This window comes from Podarcis vaucheri (assembly GCF_965113315.1).
Source record: "Podarcis vaucheri genome assembly, chromosome: 10".
Taxonomy (NCBI): Eukaryota; Metazoa; Chordata; class Lepidosauria; order Squamata; family Lacertidae; genus Podarcis; species Podarcis vaucheri.
This window is the reverse complement of record NC_138748.1, coordinates 16,944,475-16,961,205: the sequence shown is the minus strand read 5'-3', so window position 1 is coordinate 16,961,205 and position 16,731 is coordinate 16,944,475. Positions and strand designations below refer to the sequence as shown.

General features: G+C 45.4%; 1 protein-coding gene and 1 long non-coding RNA gene across 2 annotated transcripts in view; one reads left to right on the top strand and one right to left on the bottom strand.

Annotated features, from left to right (window-relative positions):
• LOC309542333 (V-type proton ATPase subunit S1-like) overlaps nucleotides 1-12,285 on the bottom strand; it is a 62,695-nt gene extending 50,410 nt beyond the window's left edge. The window contains exon 1 of the mRNA XM_082241065.1: nucleotides 11,832-12,285. Within this exon, the coding sequence (XP_082097191.1) occupies nucleotides 11,832-11,944 (113 nt within the window). The 5' untranslated portion in view covers nucleotides 11,945-12,285. The remainder of the gene's footprint in view (nucleotides 1-11,831) is intronic.
• Nucleotides 1-16,731, top strand: part of LOC309541781 — a 575,734-nt gene that overhangs the window by 478,018 nt on the left and 80,985 nt on the right. The window lies entirely within an intron of this gene.

Genomic DNA, 16,731 nt, shown 5'->3' with positions numbered 1-16,731 from the left:
ACTGAGGTCCAGCTCCGAGGGCCTTCTGGCGGTTCCCTCCCTGCGAGAAGTGAGGTTACAGGTAACCAGGCAGAGGTCCTTCTTGGTGGTTGCGCCCGTCCTGAGGAATACCCTCCCATCAGATGTCAAGGAAATAAACAACTATCTGACTTTTAGAAGACATCTGAATGCAACCCTGTTTCTGGAAGTTTTTAATGTTCGATGTTTTATCGTGTTTTTAATATTCTGTTGGGAGCCACTCAGGGATACCCAGCCAGATGGGTGGGGTATAAATAATAAATTACTACTCTTATGTTTAATGATAATAATAATAATAATAATAATAATAATAATAATAATAATAATAATGTATGCCTACTGCCACAGATCTCAGAGCAGTTCACAAGGTTGGTGCTTTCCAAATAGAGCATGAACTGAATGCGGAAAACCACCTACCATGTTAAATTTCCCACAATTCTCAGGAGCACCCAGCATAACACAGATGGGTGGGATATAAATAAATTATTATTATTATTATTTCCACACACAGAGAGAGCACACACATGCACTCACCATACACACAGAGGCGGCAGACACACATACATGTCCCTATTTCTCATCACTTGGGAGCAATCACACAATCCATGTCTCCATCTCTGCTCAGCAATGTCTCTCCCTCTCTCACACACAGCGTGCAACTTTAAAGTAGGCTAGTTTTGTGGCAGGATCCATGAAAACAAATGCATAAGCTGAGAACTATTTATGTATTTGAAAAACTAATATTAAAAAAACATGAATGCATATAATTTTGTAAATCTTCTTTTGATTCTGTTGATGAAATGATTTCCAGCCATTTAATGTGAGGGTGCAAGGGGAGTTATGTAACACAATGTGAAGCTCTTTTCTCATGAGCTGCTTCCATAAGCATTTTAAAACATGTTCCATTTACTGTCTGCAAATTCATTTGTGTTTTGAAGGTGACATTAAATAGGCACATACATAGCCCATGAGATTAGAAATTACTTCAGAGCTATGTCTAGAACTTGCAGACAAAGAAACATCTACTATCACAGTGTTCAGAGCAGAAGATATAAATAAACCTGTAAAATCTCACCAGCGAAAGCCATCAGAATTCTGAATTGTTTGCTCTCTGTTCTTAACGGAAGAAACTGTTGAACATTATGCAACTGGTATTGCAAAGCACATTTTGCTTAATCAATGTACAAACCATATATTAGCTTTATTTGCATAAGGATGACCCCCCAGTGCACAGGAGAGTAAGGAGAAAATACACCAGGGCTTTGCTAGCAGAGAGCTATTGTGCGTTCTTCCTGATCCGTCATTTCGAGGATGAAGGAAAACATTCCTTCATTGCACTCTTGAGGCAGCTTCAGATAGTTACCGGTAAGTGACTGGGGACAGAGGAAGATGATGGTGATTTATTAAATTTGTATACCGCCCTCTACCCAAAGGTGTCAGGGCAGTTCACAGGATAAAATCAGAATATGAAACCACAAAATGCATAATCTAAACAACAACGAAAAACAACCCAATAAAACGCACGCAAACACACACACACATTTTAAAAGGGCATAGGATGTCAAACAAACAAAGGTCTGGTTAAAAAGGAACATTTTTGCCTGGTGCCTGGTTAACCTCCCTGGGGAGACCATTCCACAGAAGGGGAGCTGAAATATACTCAGAGTCGCAAAGTGATTTCATGCTATTTATTCAGCTCATAGTGGTGAGGAGGAATGAATGGAAGTCCCCTCACAGTATCTGCTTTATATACATTATTTACACAGTGGGCTGCACATGATTGGCTAATTCCGGAATACTACTGTAAGCCAATCAGGTTGTGGATTCACTTCTATCTGGAGCAGGATTGGGTGGTTCCTGCCAACCAATCATACTGCTGCATTGTTCTAGGACCAATCAGACTGCTGCATTCTGAATCCTATTGTTCTAGGACCAATCAGACTGCTGCAGTTTGGATCCTATTCAACTCCGTACATAACAGGAGCCATTGAAGAAAAGGCCCGTTCTTGTGTTGCCACCCTCTGGATAAGATGCTTGTAGACCCCAGCCAGCAGGTGGTGGCAAGAGCTGATGGGAATTGTAGTCCAAAGCATGTGGACGATACCAGGTTGACAAAGGCTAGGTTAATCTCTTGATCTTTGAAGCAAATCTGAGCCTGAAGCAAGCTGATTTTTAAAATTAAGCTTTGTATAAAATGAAAGCCCAGAGAGCAATAACAACATATAACAAAACAAAACAAAATCCCTATAACAGGTGCTCCTGTGGCTGCACCATTATTTCTGTGTATTAGAAATGTAAGTTTGGTTAATATATTCTTGTTTTAACTCAGCCCCAAAAGAAGTTGGCGGCTGACATTCAGTTGTCCCATCATCCTTACATGTGGTGAATGGGAACAGTTTAGCCATGAACTGATTTCTCTTCATTAACCTTCTGATCAAACTACCAAATGATGTTAATTTTTCAGCTAGTACAATCTGCCAAGCCCTGTTGATCTCACCATTTACTAAGCAGCCAGATGCTGACTTTGGGTTCTTAAACTAACTGCATGGTGCCAATGGAGGCTCCACCCCCAACTAAAATAGCAGCTTTGGGGTGTGTATACACACAAATTTTTTTGGGGGGGGGACCGCAACAGGGGGGAAAGAGTCAAACTTTCTCTCTCAACCCATTGCTGTTCTAACACAGTCTGGTCTCCTCTGCATATAGAAGCATGGCACACACAAAGTGAAACATGGACCACTTATAAACGCCATCTTCAACTCCTCAAAAATTCCATCAATGGTGTCTCTGAAAAAATTTTCACATCACTCGAGAAGACAGGTGAACAAATGCCAGTGTACTGGAAGAAGCAAAGATCACCAGTGTCAAAGCAATGATTCTTCAACATCAACTTCGTTGGACTGGTCATGTTGTGCGGTTGCCTGATTATTGTCTTCCAAAGCAACTACTCTATTCTGAACTTAAAAATGGAAAGCGTAATGCTGGTGGTCAATAAAAGAGGTTTAAAGACTCAAGGGAAATCTTTTAAAATGTAGTATAAACACCAACAACTGGGAAACACTGGCCTGCGAGTGCTGCAATTAGAGAACAGCCTTTACCAAAGGTGTCATGGGCTTTGAAGACGCTCAAACTCAGGACAAAAGGGAGAAATGTGCTAAGAGGAAGGCATGTTCGGCAAACTCGCATTGGATACAGCTCATAGATACAGCATCTCCACCCCCTATTATTCAGCCCGGATGCTGAGATCCAGCTCCGAGGGTCTTCTGGTGGTTCCCTCATGGAGAGAAGAGAAGCTACAGGGAACCAGAAGTGAGCACTCCAATTGGAGAACAGCCTTTACCAAAGCTGTCATGGGCTTTGAAGACGCTTCAACTCAGGACAAAAGGGAGAAATGTGCTAAGAGGAAGGCACGTTCGGCAAACCCACACCATGATCAACTCCCACCCAGAAACCTATGTCCCCACTGTGGAAGGACATGTGGATCCATAATTGGCCTCCACAGTCACTTATAGACTCACTGTTAAAACCGTGTTCATGGAAGACAATCTTACGTGGCTACGAGTAATAATCAAAGAAGCAGAAGCAGCATACAGAAGCATGGTACACACGAAGTCCTCTTCCTGTTATTCACAGACGCCACTGAATGTCAACACACTTGGGCTCATTTTGGAAATAATCCTCTTTACAATCCATTTAGCTTTCGCATCTGTGCTTGCTCACATAAAGCCTTTGGGTTTTAATAGTTTGCTGTTTTCCGGGGCTGGAGGAAGAAGGAGCCATGGCCTTCACTCAAAAATGGACCGTATGATAGACTTCCTTCAATATATCGTGTCAATGCAGTTCTGTTGTAGGTCGCCCTTTGGATCTTTGGTGGAAATTGTCACACCTAGGAAACTGACTCAGTACTTTAAAGAAAAAAGAAAGAAGAATTGATTCTCCATGCATTGTTCCCGGAAGAATTCCGCACATGAGCGGTCAAAGAGAGAAGAGGGAGAAGACTAGGAAGAGGAGGTGTTGGAAGCTTGAAGGGGCAACGGGGCTTTGTGAGCTGGGAGAGCCTGTGGCAGAGAAAAGTTCAGAATCAGAGGCAGAAGCTGAAGCAGGCGAGTGGAAGGAGGGAGGTTAAGAAGCAGAGAGGAGTCAGGCTGGTGAAGAGTCACGGGTGTCTCCCCACACCCCACTATGACAAGCTCCCCTCCTTGCCTGACTCCTAGAACCAGAAGAGGCATGAAATGCGAGGAGCATAGACAGGCATGCAGGCGCACTCTCCGACTGCTTGGAAAGAGAGGAGGAGACATAGATGGCTGTGGAGAGGCAGGGACCTTTAATCTTGGCAACTGATTTCATGGCATAGGGCCTACAGGGCATGAGGTGCTGTGCTCCTTAGGCCTGACACTCAGCCAAGTCTGTGGCAATCATTTTTCGCTAATAAAGAGTCAGCGCTAGTTTTGAACTGGGTGGCTTACTGGCAAGCTTGCTCAGTGACATCCTATCTAATGCACACTTTCTCCAAAAAGAAAGCAAATAAAATGCATCATATTGAGGGGAAATGCTTGGAAAAATCTGTAGATATAGGGAAATTGTTTAGTGGGAGAAATATGCATGAAAATGTGTGGTTTCTTTTTAAAAATAAAATAAAATAAACAGATGTAAAAATGTGGCAAACAGCACTGAAGAATGAACAAATGAAAAAAAAAACTGAGGCAAACTGAAATTAGTTCAGCCATCCCTACTCCTAAATGTGTATAAGATTTCAGGTTGAAGGAGCTAATTATATGTGGTTACATGGAATTATGTTTATCTTCATGTCTTACAAATATATAATTTAGAATAATATAATTATATTTTACAGGTTCTGGAAATGGCTTTATAAATCTGATAAGCTCTCTAAATTGATGTAAGTTCTTCCTTTCATTTAATTAGTAGAATCTCTGAGGGCTCATTGGTGTTTTGGGTCCACAGTAGCATTTTTGGCTTTGTTAAATTATCTACATGGTTCACATCAGAGCAGAGAAATAAATAAACACCACCTAAAATGATTCTGTAGAGAACAAACACCCATCTATTTTGTTTTAAATAATGTGTGAAAATAGCACAAGTTTGTGTGAAATAAATACTCACAGATGGATTTTTCCAAAGGTTTTTTATTTAATTAAAAAAATCTGCTATTAATTTAAAAATAATATGTGAAACATGAATCAGAATTAATTAGATGTAACAAAAATAATAAATGACATTACATTCGAAGGGATATGACCACAGAAAACTTTTGGAAAGCTAGGATTCATTGTTAAAATGCAACTCATTTTACTTCTCATGGGTTCATGGCCTATTTAGAATCCTTCTCTTAGAACAATTGGTTTTCTTTCAGAACTGTTTTGCATTTTCGAGACGAATGGTGGAAGCCAATCTTCTACCAACCTTCTCCCCCCTCCCCCCATGTTGTTATTTCCAAGTCAGCCTTTCTCAACTTGGTGCCCTCTAGATGTTGGGTGGTGCAGGTGATCTCCCCCCCACAGGGTGCCCAGCCAAGAAGATACAAAATTGAGAAGATCCATCATTATGGCTCCATATTATGAAAGATCACTAAAGTCCACCCCTGACAGATGCTGTGGACTACAACGCCCAAGAGCCACTGCAAGCATGGGCATGCGATGGTGAGGCTATTGAGAGCATAGCTTCACTGGCTGGGGTTGATGGGAGAGCACCAGGATGAGGAAAGCTGATCTATAGGGTTGCAGGCCTGCATTAGCTGAGAGAAAAGGAGAAGGAATACTATTCTTGGCATCTAGAAAACTGCTGAAAGGTAAGGAACATCACTATCCCACTCGGCAACCGTCCATAGTCACTTCCGGCCAAACAATTTGCCAACCAAACATTTAGAGCTTGCAAGTCCGCAAGTTATCTATCAGCCCAAACAGTGGCAGATTTGTTGAGTTTTGGTCATTTTTGGTATGGTTTTCAACCAGGAGGAGGCCAACAAACAAGAAGACTCCTCTCCTGCTCGGTCTCATGTAAACAGATGCCCCAATTAAAATAATTTCAGGATCTGCATTCAGCTGCTAGAAACCGACGGAAGATGCTCTGGTTGCCGACGGCGGCAGTTGGAGCTACATAATTAAAACCAGCGGCTGCTTTAGTGGAATTTCAAACAGGTACCGAAGCATCTCGCTGAGTGATATGACTGTGACAGCCCAATTCACTTCTAGCCGAGGGAATTTTATTTGGAGTGGCAACCCAACAATGGTCTGATATGAAATGTCATCTTCAGATTTAGCACGTCTGATTCCTCAAAGAAAAATCTCTTGCCCATGCAGTCAGATAGCTCACCTTGTTTGTATTCACCGGATCATTCCATATGCCAAATAAAACAGCCCACATCTCTCTTTTAAACAGGAAGAGGGAAATATTGGTCAGAGTGGCACTGTCAAATTGAGGGAAATCATTTATGAGCTTCTTTCGCTCCCAATCTGGGCACAAAAGCAGGCCCTCACTATACAAACTGTCAAAGGTTTCCTCTGATTGAACGCTATGGATATTTCAAAAGAACAGGCATGTGGCCTTCCTTACAATTGCTCCTACCTACTCTATGGCTGAGGGATGCGGGTGGCGCTGTGGGTTAAACCACAGAGCCTAGGACTTGCCGATCAGAAGGTCGGCGGTTCGAATCCCCGCCACGGGGTGAGCCCCCGTTGCTCAGTCCCTGCTCCTGCCAACCTAGCAGTTCAAAAGCACTTCAAAGTGCAAGTAGATAAATAGGTACCACTCCAGTGGGAAGGTAAACGGTGTTTCTGTGCGCTGCTCTGGGTCACCAGAAGCAGCTTAGTCATGCTGCCTACATGACTCGTAAGCTGTACGCCGGCTCCCTCGGCCAATAAAGCAAGATGAGTGCCGCAACCCCAGAGTCGGTCACGACTGGACCTAATGGTCAGGGGTCCCTTTACCTTTACTGTTTGGCTAGCAAACAGCGGTGGAGGAAGCTGCTTGGGCACCTGGGGCGGTGCACTCAGGGGTGGGGCGAGCCACCCATAGGGCTGGGAGTGTCAGGAGTGCGTGCAGAAGCCAGGCCCTGTGACCGGTAGGACTTTGCAGGACTGGGGCTTTCCTAAGTTTGTTCTGAAGCGGCAAAGCTTGCCGCTGGTAACTCACAGCACCTGGTGGCAAGAGCCAGGAAGGGATATAAGGTCAGCATTTCCCTTTGGCTCTTTGCCACAGAAACACGCTTCCTGCCTTGCTGCATTTGGCTTCTTGACTCCTTGCTTCCTGATCCTCAGACCCTTGGCTTCTTGACTTTCGGCTCTCGGACACTTGGCTTCCTGGCTTCCGGACTCCTGTTCCTGCTCCTACCTGGCTGTCTTGCCCCCAGTCCCAACGTCCTCTGCCAGGACTTTGACCACCCATAAACCGGACCATGACAGGGGAGAGGCAGTGGGTGGACTGCTTGGGCAGCGTGGAACCTGCGCACGACCAAACTGCCACAACTCTCCCAGCAGAGGCGCGTGTCTCGGGCGTGCTGCAGGCCGCACGATGAGTACCGCCCAGCATTTTGTCACCCCCCCCCAGTGGTGACACCTGTGGTGGGCCACACCCACCTCACCCCCCCTTCCTCCGCCCCTGCTAGCAAACTAGCATTTTTAAAAATAAACAAACTGACCTTTTCTAGGTTGAGCAAGAGGTGGAAGTGAGCATTTCTTAGAGCTGCTATCTAACTGGGGGGGGGACCTTAGTCAATGAACCGTATGAGTTTTAGCTTGATTGAATTTGCACACATTTGCCTCTGGAGATGCGTGCATTGTTGTGTTAGATGGCAGACCAGGTTTGTTTCACCATGCAAGATTATAATAAAGGCATTCCCTCTTCTCCCTCTTTTCAGGTGGTGCATGCTCTCTGCTGGTTTTGAAAGGTACTTGCAAAAAAGGAATTAAGGGTGCAGCTCTGTGGTCCCTTGGGGGCCAGTGGCGTAGCGTGGGGGGTGCAGGGGGGCCGGCCGCCCCGGGTGCAACATCTGGGGGTTAGGGTTAGGGGGCGCAAATCCACGGGTTAGGGGGCGCAAATCCACGGGTTAGGGGGCGCAAATTACTTGCCTTGCCCCGGGTGCTGACAACCCACGCTACGCCACTGTCGGGGGCCATGACATGTTGTGGATCTCTGTGGCCATGGCAGTAGAGGGAGAATCCCTCTGCCCAGGTAGCGTGAAAAGGACTACAGCTATTGCCACTCTGCTGTTACTGCACCAACAGCAAGGGTGTGTGAGTGTGTTCTGAGGGAGGGGTTGGTGTGGCTTATTTAATTTCCCTGCCACATTCCCCAAACAGCTGGGGAGCTGGCATAACGATATCCCCTTCCATTGGAAGCATTGGAAGGGATTTAAAAAAAAAAACTGTGATGGAAGGAGAAGAGAGGAAAGATACATGAATCTGGCAGGTCTTCAACCTTTGATTTTCCCCTTGCTTGACCCAACAAGATTTCTCTGCCCCAATCTGCCCCCTGACCAACTAGGGAACCAGATTTAGGACTGAATGGCCTTTCAAACAGAGCAGGGATGAGGAACATGTGGCTCTCAAGATGTTTCATGCGGGCCAGGGATAATGAGAGCTGGAGTCCGAAAGACTCTGGAGGACCACAGGCCACTTCTGAATAATGTCTTCAAATAGAAATAGGACATATGGACATCCTCTGTCCAGACCTGCATTATGGGCACATCGAAACTATGCATGAAATGGTTGTGCCACCCACAATCACAGTTCAAACCACAGCAGTCATTTCCTATCTCAGCAGAGCTTCTTGACACCCTAATAGAAGAGATACTTCAAGGACAACCACAGGGACGCGGGTGGCGCTGTGGGTTAAAGCCTCAGCGCCTAGGGCTTGCCGATCGAAAGGTCGGCGGTTCGAATCCCCGCGGCGGGGTGCGCTCCCGCTGCTCGGTCCCAGCGCCTGCCAACCTAGCAGTTCGAAAGCACCCCCGGGGGCAAGTAGATAAATAGGTACCGCTTACCAGCGGGAAGGTAAACGGCGTTCCGTGTGCGGCTCTGGCTCGCCAGAGCAGCGTTGTCACGCTGGCCACGTGACCCGGAAGTGTCTTCGGACAGCGCTGGCCCCCGGCCAATAGATGTGAGATGGGCGCACAAACCCCAGAGTCTGTCAAGACTGGCCCGTTCGGGCAGGGGTACCTTTACCTTTACCTTTACAAACATAAACCGGCTTTAATATGGAATCGGGGAGAAAGAAACTGCATGAAGCAAGTTTCTAGCAAGTTTCTGGCTGTTCTACAGGGAGAAGCCTGGCTTTATTACCTGCATGAACTGAAGTTTTCTAATTCTAGGTCATCTTATTTCTACAGAGAAGAGCTCCTGTTTCACCTGTTTGTGGTGACAACAGGTGCAGCCATTATCAGATAAGGATAAAGGGCGAAGGGGACTTGAAAGCATTTTCATTTTTAATAAGCAGTGTTATTTCAGAATACATTATAGTTTTTCCCAACTGTCTATTTGCTTTCAAAATTACAGAACTTAGGTTTTTTTTAAAAAATGCACTTAGCCCCCCTCTCTCTCACACACACATGCACACACACACACATACACACACACAAAAGCTCTGGGCTGGCTCAATCAGGTAGCAAAGTAGGCCATTTTCCAGGGCTCCCAAACCAGCAGAGGGCACATTGCCCTAAACAGTTGTTAATATTTCAATTTTGCAGAAAATTATCTAAGATGATGGGATTCTGGTTAACAGCCAAACGTGCCACAGAAGGCAAGTCAATACAGCTTAATAAAATTATGTTGCCACGCCCTCTGTTCCAGGTTTAGGGGGTCCCATGGAAGGTGCCAGACCCAAGCCCCTCACCCCACAAATCCTGAGGAAGTATTGATTAGCTTTCTTCCAGAAAGCGTATCCTCCCGCTAGCACACACTGTGCTTGAGGTCTCCACAGAGGAGAAGCGTCTTTCTTCAGAGGCAGAAAGAAGAAGCGATACGCCCCTTTCCTCATGGAATTTTGTCCCCATCTAGTTATTTCTTACGGGCCTCAGAACTCTGGCAGGCATCTAGAACCCCTCTTGCCCACATTGAAAGGGACTGTCCCTTTCATTCCAGAACTGCAAGAATGGAGAACCTCCTGGGAATCACATGTTCAGGTCTTCCAGTTCTGTTGCATTTCTCTGACGAAAATATTGACATCCTATAGCTCAGACCATTTCCTGGACTTGGCTCACAAATGGGGTCCAAGGTAATATATATACAGTGGTACCTCGGGTTACAAACGCTTCAGGTTACAGACTCCGCTAACCCAGAAATAGTACCTCGGGTTAAGAACTTTGCATCAGGATAAGAACAGAAATCGTGTGGTGGCGGCGGGAGGCCCCATTAGCTAAAGTGGTACCTCAGGTTAAGAACGGACCTCTGGAATGAATTAAGTTCTTAACCTGAGGTACCACTGTATATCTACCCAACCTGATGCCTTACCAGTGCATATAATGACTGAATAGTAGTGCCAGATTAAAATCAACACACACATCATAATGGAGGTGGGGCGGGACAGCCGTCTGGCCAAAACAGATACTAAATTATCAGGGCTCAAGAACCAAACATGCCATAATAGAAATGTCTTAGAACAAGGCCATCAGCACAAGGTGGGGGGACAAACAGATTCCCCCTCAGCATAGCCTTAGAGACTGCATGCCATACAGGGGATAGCTCAGTTGGTTAGAGCATGGTGCTGATAATGCCAAGGTTGCAGGTTCGATCCCCGTATAGGAGAGATGCATATTCCTGCATTGCAGGGGGTTGGACTAGATGACCCTTGTGGTCCCTTCCAGCTCTACAGTTATATATGATTGCAGAGCCCCTCTCCTGCATACCTACCAACCAAACCTTTGACATGAAACAGTGCTAAGGATCTGAATGGTCAAGGTAGGCAGAAGCACAGAGGAAGGGATTTAAGACCTTCAAATATCCTGGCCTCAAAACACTTTAGGCTAGGGATAAGGAACCTATTGCTGAAGGAGACTCTTGAGAGTCCCATGGACTGCAAGAAGATCAAACCTCTCCATTCTTAAGGAAATCAGCCCCGAGTGCTCACTGGAAGGACAGATCCTGAAGCTGAGGCTCCAATACTTTGGCCACCTCATGAGAAGAGAAGACTCCCTGGAAAGGACCCTGATGTTGGGAAAGATGGAGGGCACAAGGAGAAGGGGACGACAGAGGACGAGATGGTTGGACAGTGTTCTCAAAGCTACCAGCATGAATTTGACCAAACTACGGGAGGCAGTGGAAGACAGGAGTGCCTGTCATGCTCTGGGCCAGGGGGTCACAAAGAGTCGGACACGACTAAAGGACTAAACAACAACAACAAGGAACCTATGGTCCTCTACATCAGGGGACAGCAACCCTTTTTAGCAGGGGGCCGGTCCACCGTCCCTCAGACCTTGTGGTGGGCTGGACTATATTTGGGGGGGGGGGATGAATGAATTCCTATGCCCCACAAATAACCCAGAGATGCATTTTAAGTAAAAGGACACATTCTACTCATGTAAAACACGCTGATTCCTGGACCATCCACGGGCTGGATTGAGAAGGCAATTGGGCCACATCCGGCCCCCAGGCCTTTGGTTGCCTACCCCTGCTCTACATGATGCTAGTCTCCAACTCCTACCACCTGTGACCATTGGGCATGCCAGCTGGGGCTGCTGTTGGGTTGGAATCCAGCAACATCTAGAGGGCCACAATTTCCCACTCTTTGGATTTAGGCCTTTTTTAAAGGTAAGGAGCAGCGATCTAAAATGGACTGTACTGAGGCTAATCAGAAAGTCTCACCTGTGTGTCGACCAGAGCAGCATTGGTACATGATCCGAGGACAAAACTCCTTTGCAAAGCACGCTGGAGAAGCAGATGAGTTGTATCCATGAAACAGCGCTGCATCTTGCCATGATGCCAGCAGGGTTTGTGTGTGGCTTGCCGCTTGAAGAGGAAACTATAGCCAGTCGGAGAAGGTGAAGAAGGAAGGAAGAGAGATTTTGACACGGCTGGGTACTGAAGCTTCTGGCTTCCACCAGGACTGTTTTCAGCCAACAAAGGTGGAATTGTTTTATGATAACAAGAGAAAGCAAACCAGGTCTAACGTGGGTGTGAACTTTCAGATCACGTTGACATTAAGGGAAAGTGTTATTCTATCCGGCTTCACATACATTTTTTGGAGGCAGCAGTTAGTAGTTTGCTCTGAGTTAGTAGGCTCATGCTTACCTCATCTGAATTTCCCACAGCTATAACTTAAGCAGAGTTTGCTGGGAGCCATTGGCAAGGCTGGATTAACTACTGAGAAAAATAAGCACGTGCTTAGGGCCATCGGGTGGTGCTGTGGGTTAAACCACAGAGCCGAGGACTTGCCGATCAGAATCAAATCCCCGCGACAGGGTGAGCTCCTGTTGCTCGGTCCATGCTCCTGCCCACGTAGCAGTTTGAAAGCACAACAAAGTGCAAGTAGATAAATAGGTACCGCTCCGGCGGGAAGGTAAACGGCATTTCCATGCGCTGCTCTGGTTCGCCAGAAATCGGCTTAGTCATGCTGGCCACATGACCCGGAAGCTGTACGCCAGCTCCCTCGGCCAATAAAGCGAGATGAGCGCCACAACCCCAGAGTCGGTCACGACTGGACTTAATGGTCAGGGGTCCCTTTACCTTTACCTTATAACTTAAGCAGAGTTTGCTGGGAGCCATTGGCAAGGCTGGATTAACGACTGAGAAAAAGAAGCACGTGCTTAGGGCCATCAAGAGAAAGAGGGACACCACAGAAATTCTCCATTTCTGGATTTTTCACGGTCACAAATCGCTCAGCTGAGCAATCGTTCTCTTACTTGAAGTACATACCCCCCAACATTTCTCCAAAAATAGGGACGCCCTATTCCATACCCTCCAACATTTCTCCGATGAAAACAGGGACGTCCTTTTGGGTTCCAGAAATTAAACTCAAATCATTTCTAGTTTATTCTTGCATCTTTCACTTTTGTTCTCCTTCACACATCCTCCAAAAGCTCATATCACACATTTTGGATGTTGGCAAGTTGAAACTATGGCATATATTTGTACACCACCACCCTTCCTTGTGGGCGACGATGAGAAGACAGTAATTCAAGCTCTTATCAGCTGAAGACATAGAACTGATTTAAGTAACCTATTGTTTGTGAAGGAGGGTGACGCCAGTTCTTATCTCATGTCTGTATGGGTATCAGAACATCCATAAAGGCCACCTTTATGGATAACCTTAATTATCCATAACCTTAATGGTAACCTTAATTTTGTCTGCTACTGTTTAGGTCACCATCCGAGAGTCCAATCCAATAAAGCTCTTCCTATGTCCCACAATAGCCTATGTACAACAATGCAGTTAAACAGCAGCAGTTTTCCGAAATTCTGTGCCTCGGGATAATCCCCCTTTCCCTTGTAGTTACAGGACAAAGACAACATACCAAATTCATTTCATATATTCGCAATTTTTGCCCAAGTGCCTTTTATTTCCTCTCCTAAATCCTGTTTTTTCTCTTTAAATTTGTAGTGCAAAACCACTCATTGGTGCAGTGGTGACTAAAAACCGTCCCCTAAGAGTCCATTGCTGGACCAGATCCCTAGACAGCTAGACAGCTCTGGTCCTCTTTAGGGGTTCTGCCTGAACAGGAGGACCAAACATGGAGAAGGGGAAAGGGAAGCAACTGTTGATCTTCACCCTTTAGAAAACCCAACATGTGTGCTTACAGGTCACAAGGCTATTCTCACAGCCTCTGCATACATTAGTGGCCAAAACTGTGGAAACCTTTTGGGGGAAATGTATTTCTGCGGTTTAATGGTCATAACACCTGGTTGTCTTTATCCATGGAGTTTTCTTGGCAGGGATACTGGAGTGGCTTCCTGCTCCAAGTGGATCACATTTGGTCAAAACTGCACTATGACCTGTCCATCTTGGGTGGCCCTGCACGGCATAGCTCATAGCTTTTCTGAGTTATTCAAGCCCCTTTGCCACGGCAAGGCAATAATCCATGAAGGGGACCATAAAGAAGGCTGATCGCCAAAGAATTGATGAATTATGATGAAGAATTGATGAAGAACTTTTGAATTATGGTGCTGGAGGAGACTCTTGAGAATCCCATGGACTGCAAGAAGATCAAACCTATCCATTCTGAAGGAAATCAGCCCTGAGTGCCCACTGGAAGGGCAGATCCTGAAGCTGAGGCTCCAATACTTTGGCCACCTCATGAGAAGAGAAGACTCTCTGGAAAAGACCCTGATGTTGGGAAAGATGGAGGGCACAAGGAGAAGGGGATGACAGAGGACAAGATAGTTGGATAGTGTTCTCGAAGCTACCAGCATGAATTTGACCAACTGGAAAACAGGAATGCCTGGCGTGCTCTGGTCCATGGGGTCACGAAGAGTTGGACATGACTAAACGACTAAACAACACCACCACCACCACCACCTGGTTGGCTCTCTAAATACTCATGCTCATTGGCTACATTCAAATGAAGGAAAGCTACTGCATGTATCAACCTAAGCAAGGTTGATATTTTTTCTGGTGATTGACAAAATACAGATAATTGAACAAACTTTGTTGCATTATATTCTTCATATATTCTCTTTCCACTGATATATAATTTTATGGTATTACTCCAAGAAAAGTGGTGTTGTGAGCCATCAAACCTCAGAAATGCACTTTCCCCAAAAGGCTTCCACCATTTTGCCCACTAGTGTACACACCATGCATTTAAAGCACACACATCCTACAGGAATTGTGGCTTACCTCTCATCTTAGGCTGCAAAACTACAAATGGCCAGAAGATATCTGGGAATTGGGGCTGGTGCTTGCGTTGGCAGAGAGAACCTTGGCTCTGAAGGATCCCCTACTATGGTTGAAGGAAGGTATATGGTGGAAACCTTGTGGAAAACACCAACCCACGTGGGGAGCAACTATGGATGTGGGGCTTGACCTGTGTCCCCCCCGTGTCCAAAGTAGCAGTCAATCTCCTTCCCATAGGTTGGATAGCTCCCTCATATAGCTTGCATAACTCCGTTGGTTAGAGGATGGTGCTGACAACGCCAAGGTTGCAGGCTCAATCCCAGTATGGTATAGCTGCATATTCCTGCGTCTGATTTGGTACAGATGCATATTCCTGCGATTCTGATTTGTGTCAGTGGGAGGAGGGGATGAGAGTAAGAAACTCTGTGGGGTAAAAAGAGAAAAAGCTGTTCTCTAGACTTCTGCCCTAATTACATAGGAAGTGGCAGTAATTCTACCACTGATTACTTTCCCCTCCTCCATAGGAATCTTTTGCTAATGATGATTTTATCTGCTCCTTAACCTCTAGTTTTGACCTTAGGGCCCTGCCCAGGTACCAGATTTTTGTCTTCCAGTAGTTGACAGCGCTAATCACGACCTTTCACTGTGGTACACAAGGCAGGTAATAGGTGAGGATGTTCAGAATTTGGTCTTCAGTTCTTTTACAGATATCCTTCCTGCATATTGAAATATATTCTCCAGCTGTATAAGTGTTTACTTCCTGATGTAAATTATTTTGACTGCGAACACATGTCAACACCATATTCGTGTGGTACAATGATAAATTTAGAGATCTAAACTTGGATAAAAGTGGTACTGCTGTAAAAGAGACAATTTATGGGTATTTGCTAACTGCATTTCTGAAGAGGCATTTTGGAGATGCTGTGCAACAAAAAATACAGGCTCTTTGATGAAGAAATCAGCTTTTAGGGCAAAATGAAAGTAAGTGCATATTTGATTTAGAGAGTCACTTTAGATAAATTTTAAGGTGTTTTTTTATATATAATTTTTTAATGGTGAAATGGATCCAGAATAACTTAACTATGCTTTAGTCCCACTGAGATCATTTAAATTTGACATGCCTGACCTATCCAGCTAATTTCAATAGGATTGCAGTGTGACCCAATTAGCATAATATTAACACAATAGGAATCCTGTACTTAAAAGGGTATCTTCCTTCTTACTCGTCGGGGTAAGTTCATTAATTATAAGTCTTCAATTATAAATCTTCAATTAAAAGCCTTCCCAAGTTTTCAATTAGCAACAATCATGCATGCCTCAGATTAATCTCACTGGCTAAGATATATCCTAAACTGCATTTTATGATAAAAGGCGATTGTAAAAACCATGTAGCTAAAACTGTGGCCCATTCAGTGCTCCTCTTAGGGCCAAATGCTCCGTTCTATGTTGAACATTTGATCATCAAAGTGCAGCCACGTACTGTCCTATATATTTACTTCACAGCTGGTTTTATTTCCTTACTCAGCCCAAGATTTGATGAGACTGGAAGCTGGGAGTATTTCAGTCCAACTCCAACTCTTTCAGTAAAGTGAAGCACCTCCATAGACCTTTGTTGTGAGCAATTGTGAGCAAATAGAAATTGTACACCCCCATTTACATCAAAGGGACGCGGGTGGCACTGTGGGTTAAACCAGAGCCTAGGACTTGCAGATCAGAAGGTCGGCCGTTCGAATCCCCACGACGGGGTGAGCTCCCGTTGCTCGGTCCCTGCTCCTGCCAACCTAGCAGTTCGAAAGCACGTCAAAGTACAAGTAGATAAATCGGTACCACTCCTGCGGGAAGGTAAGTGGCGTTTCTGTGCGCTGCTCTGGTTCGCCAGAAGCGGCTTGGTCATGCTGGCCACATAACTCGGAAGCTGTCTGTGGACAAACG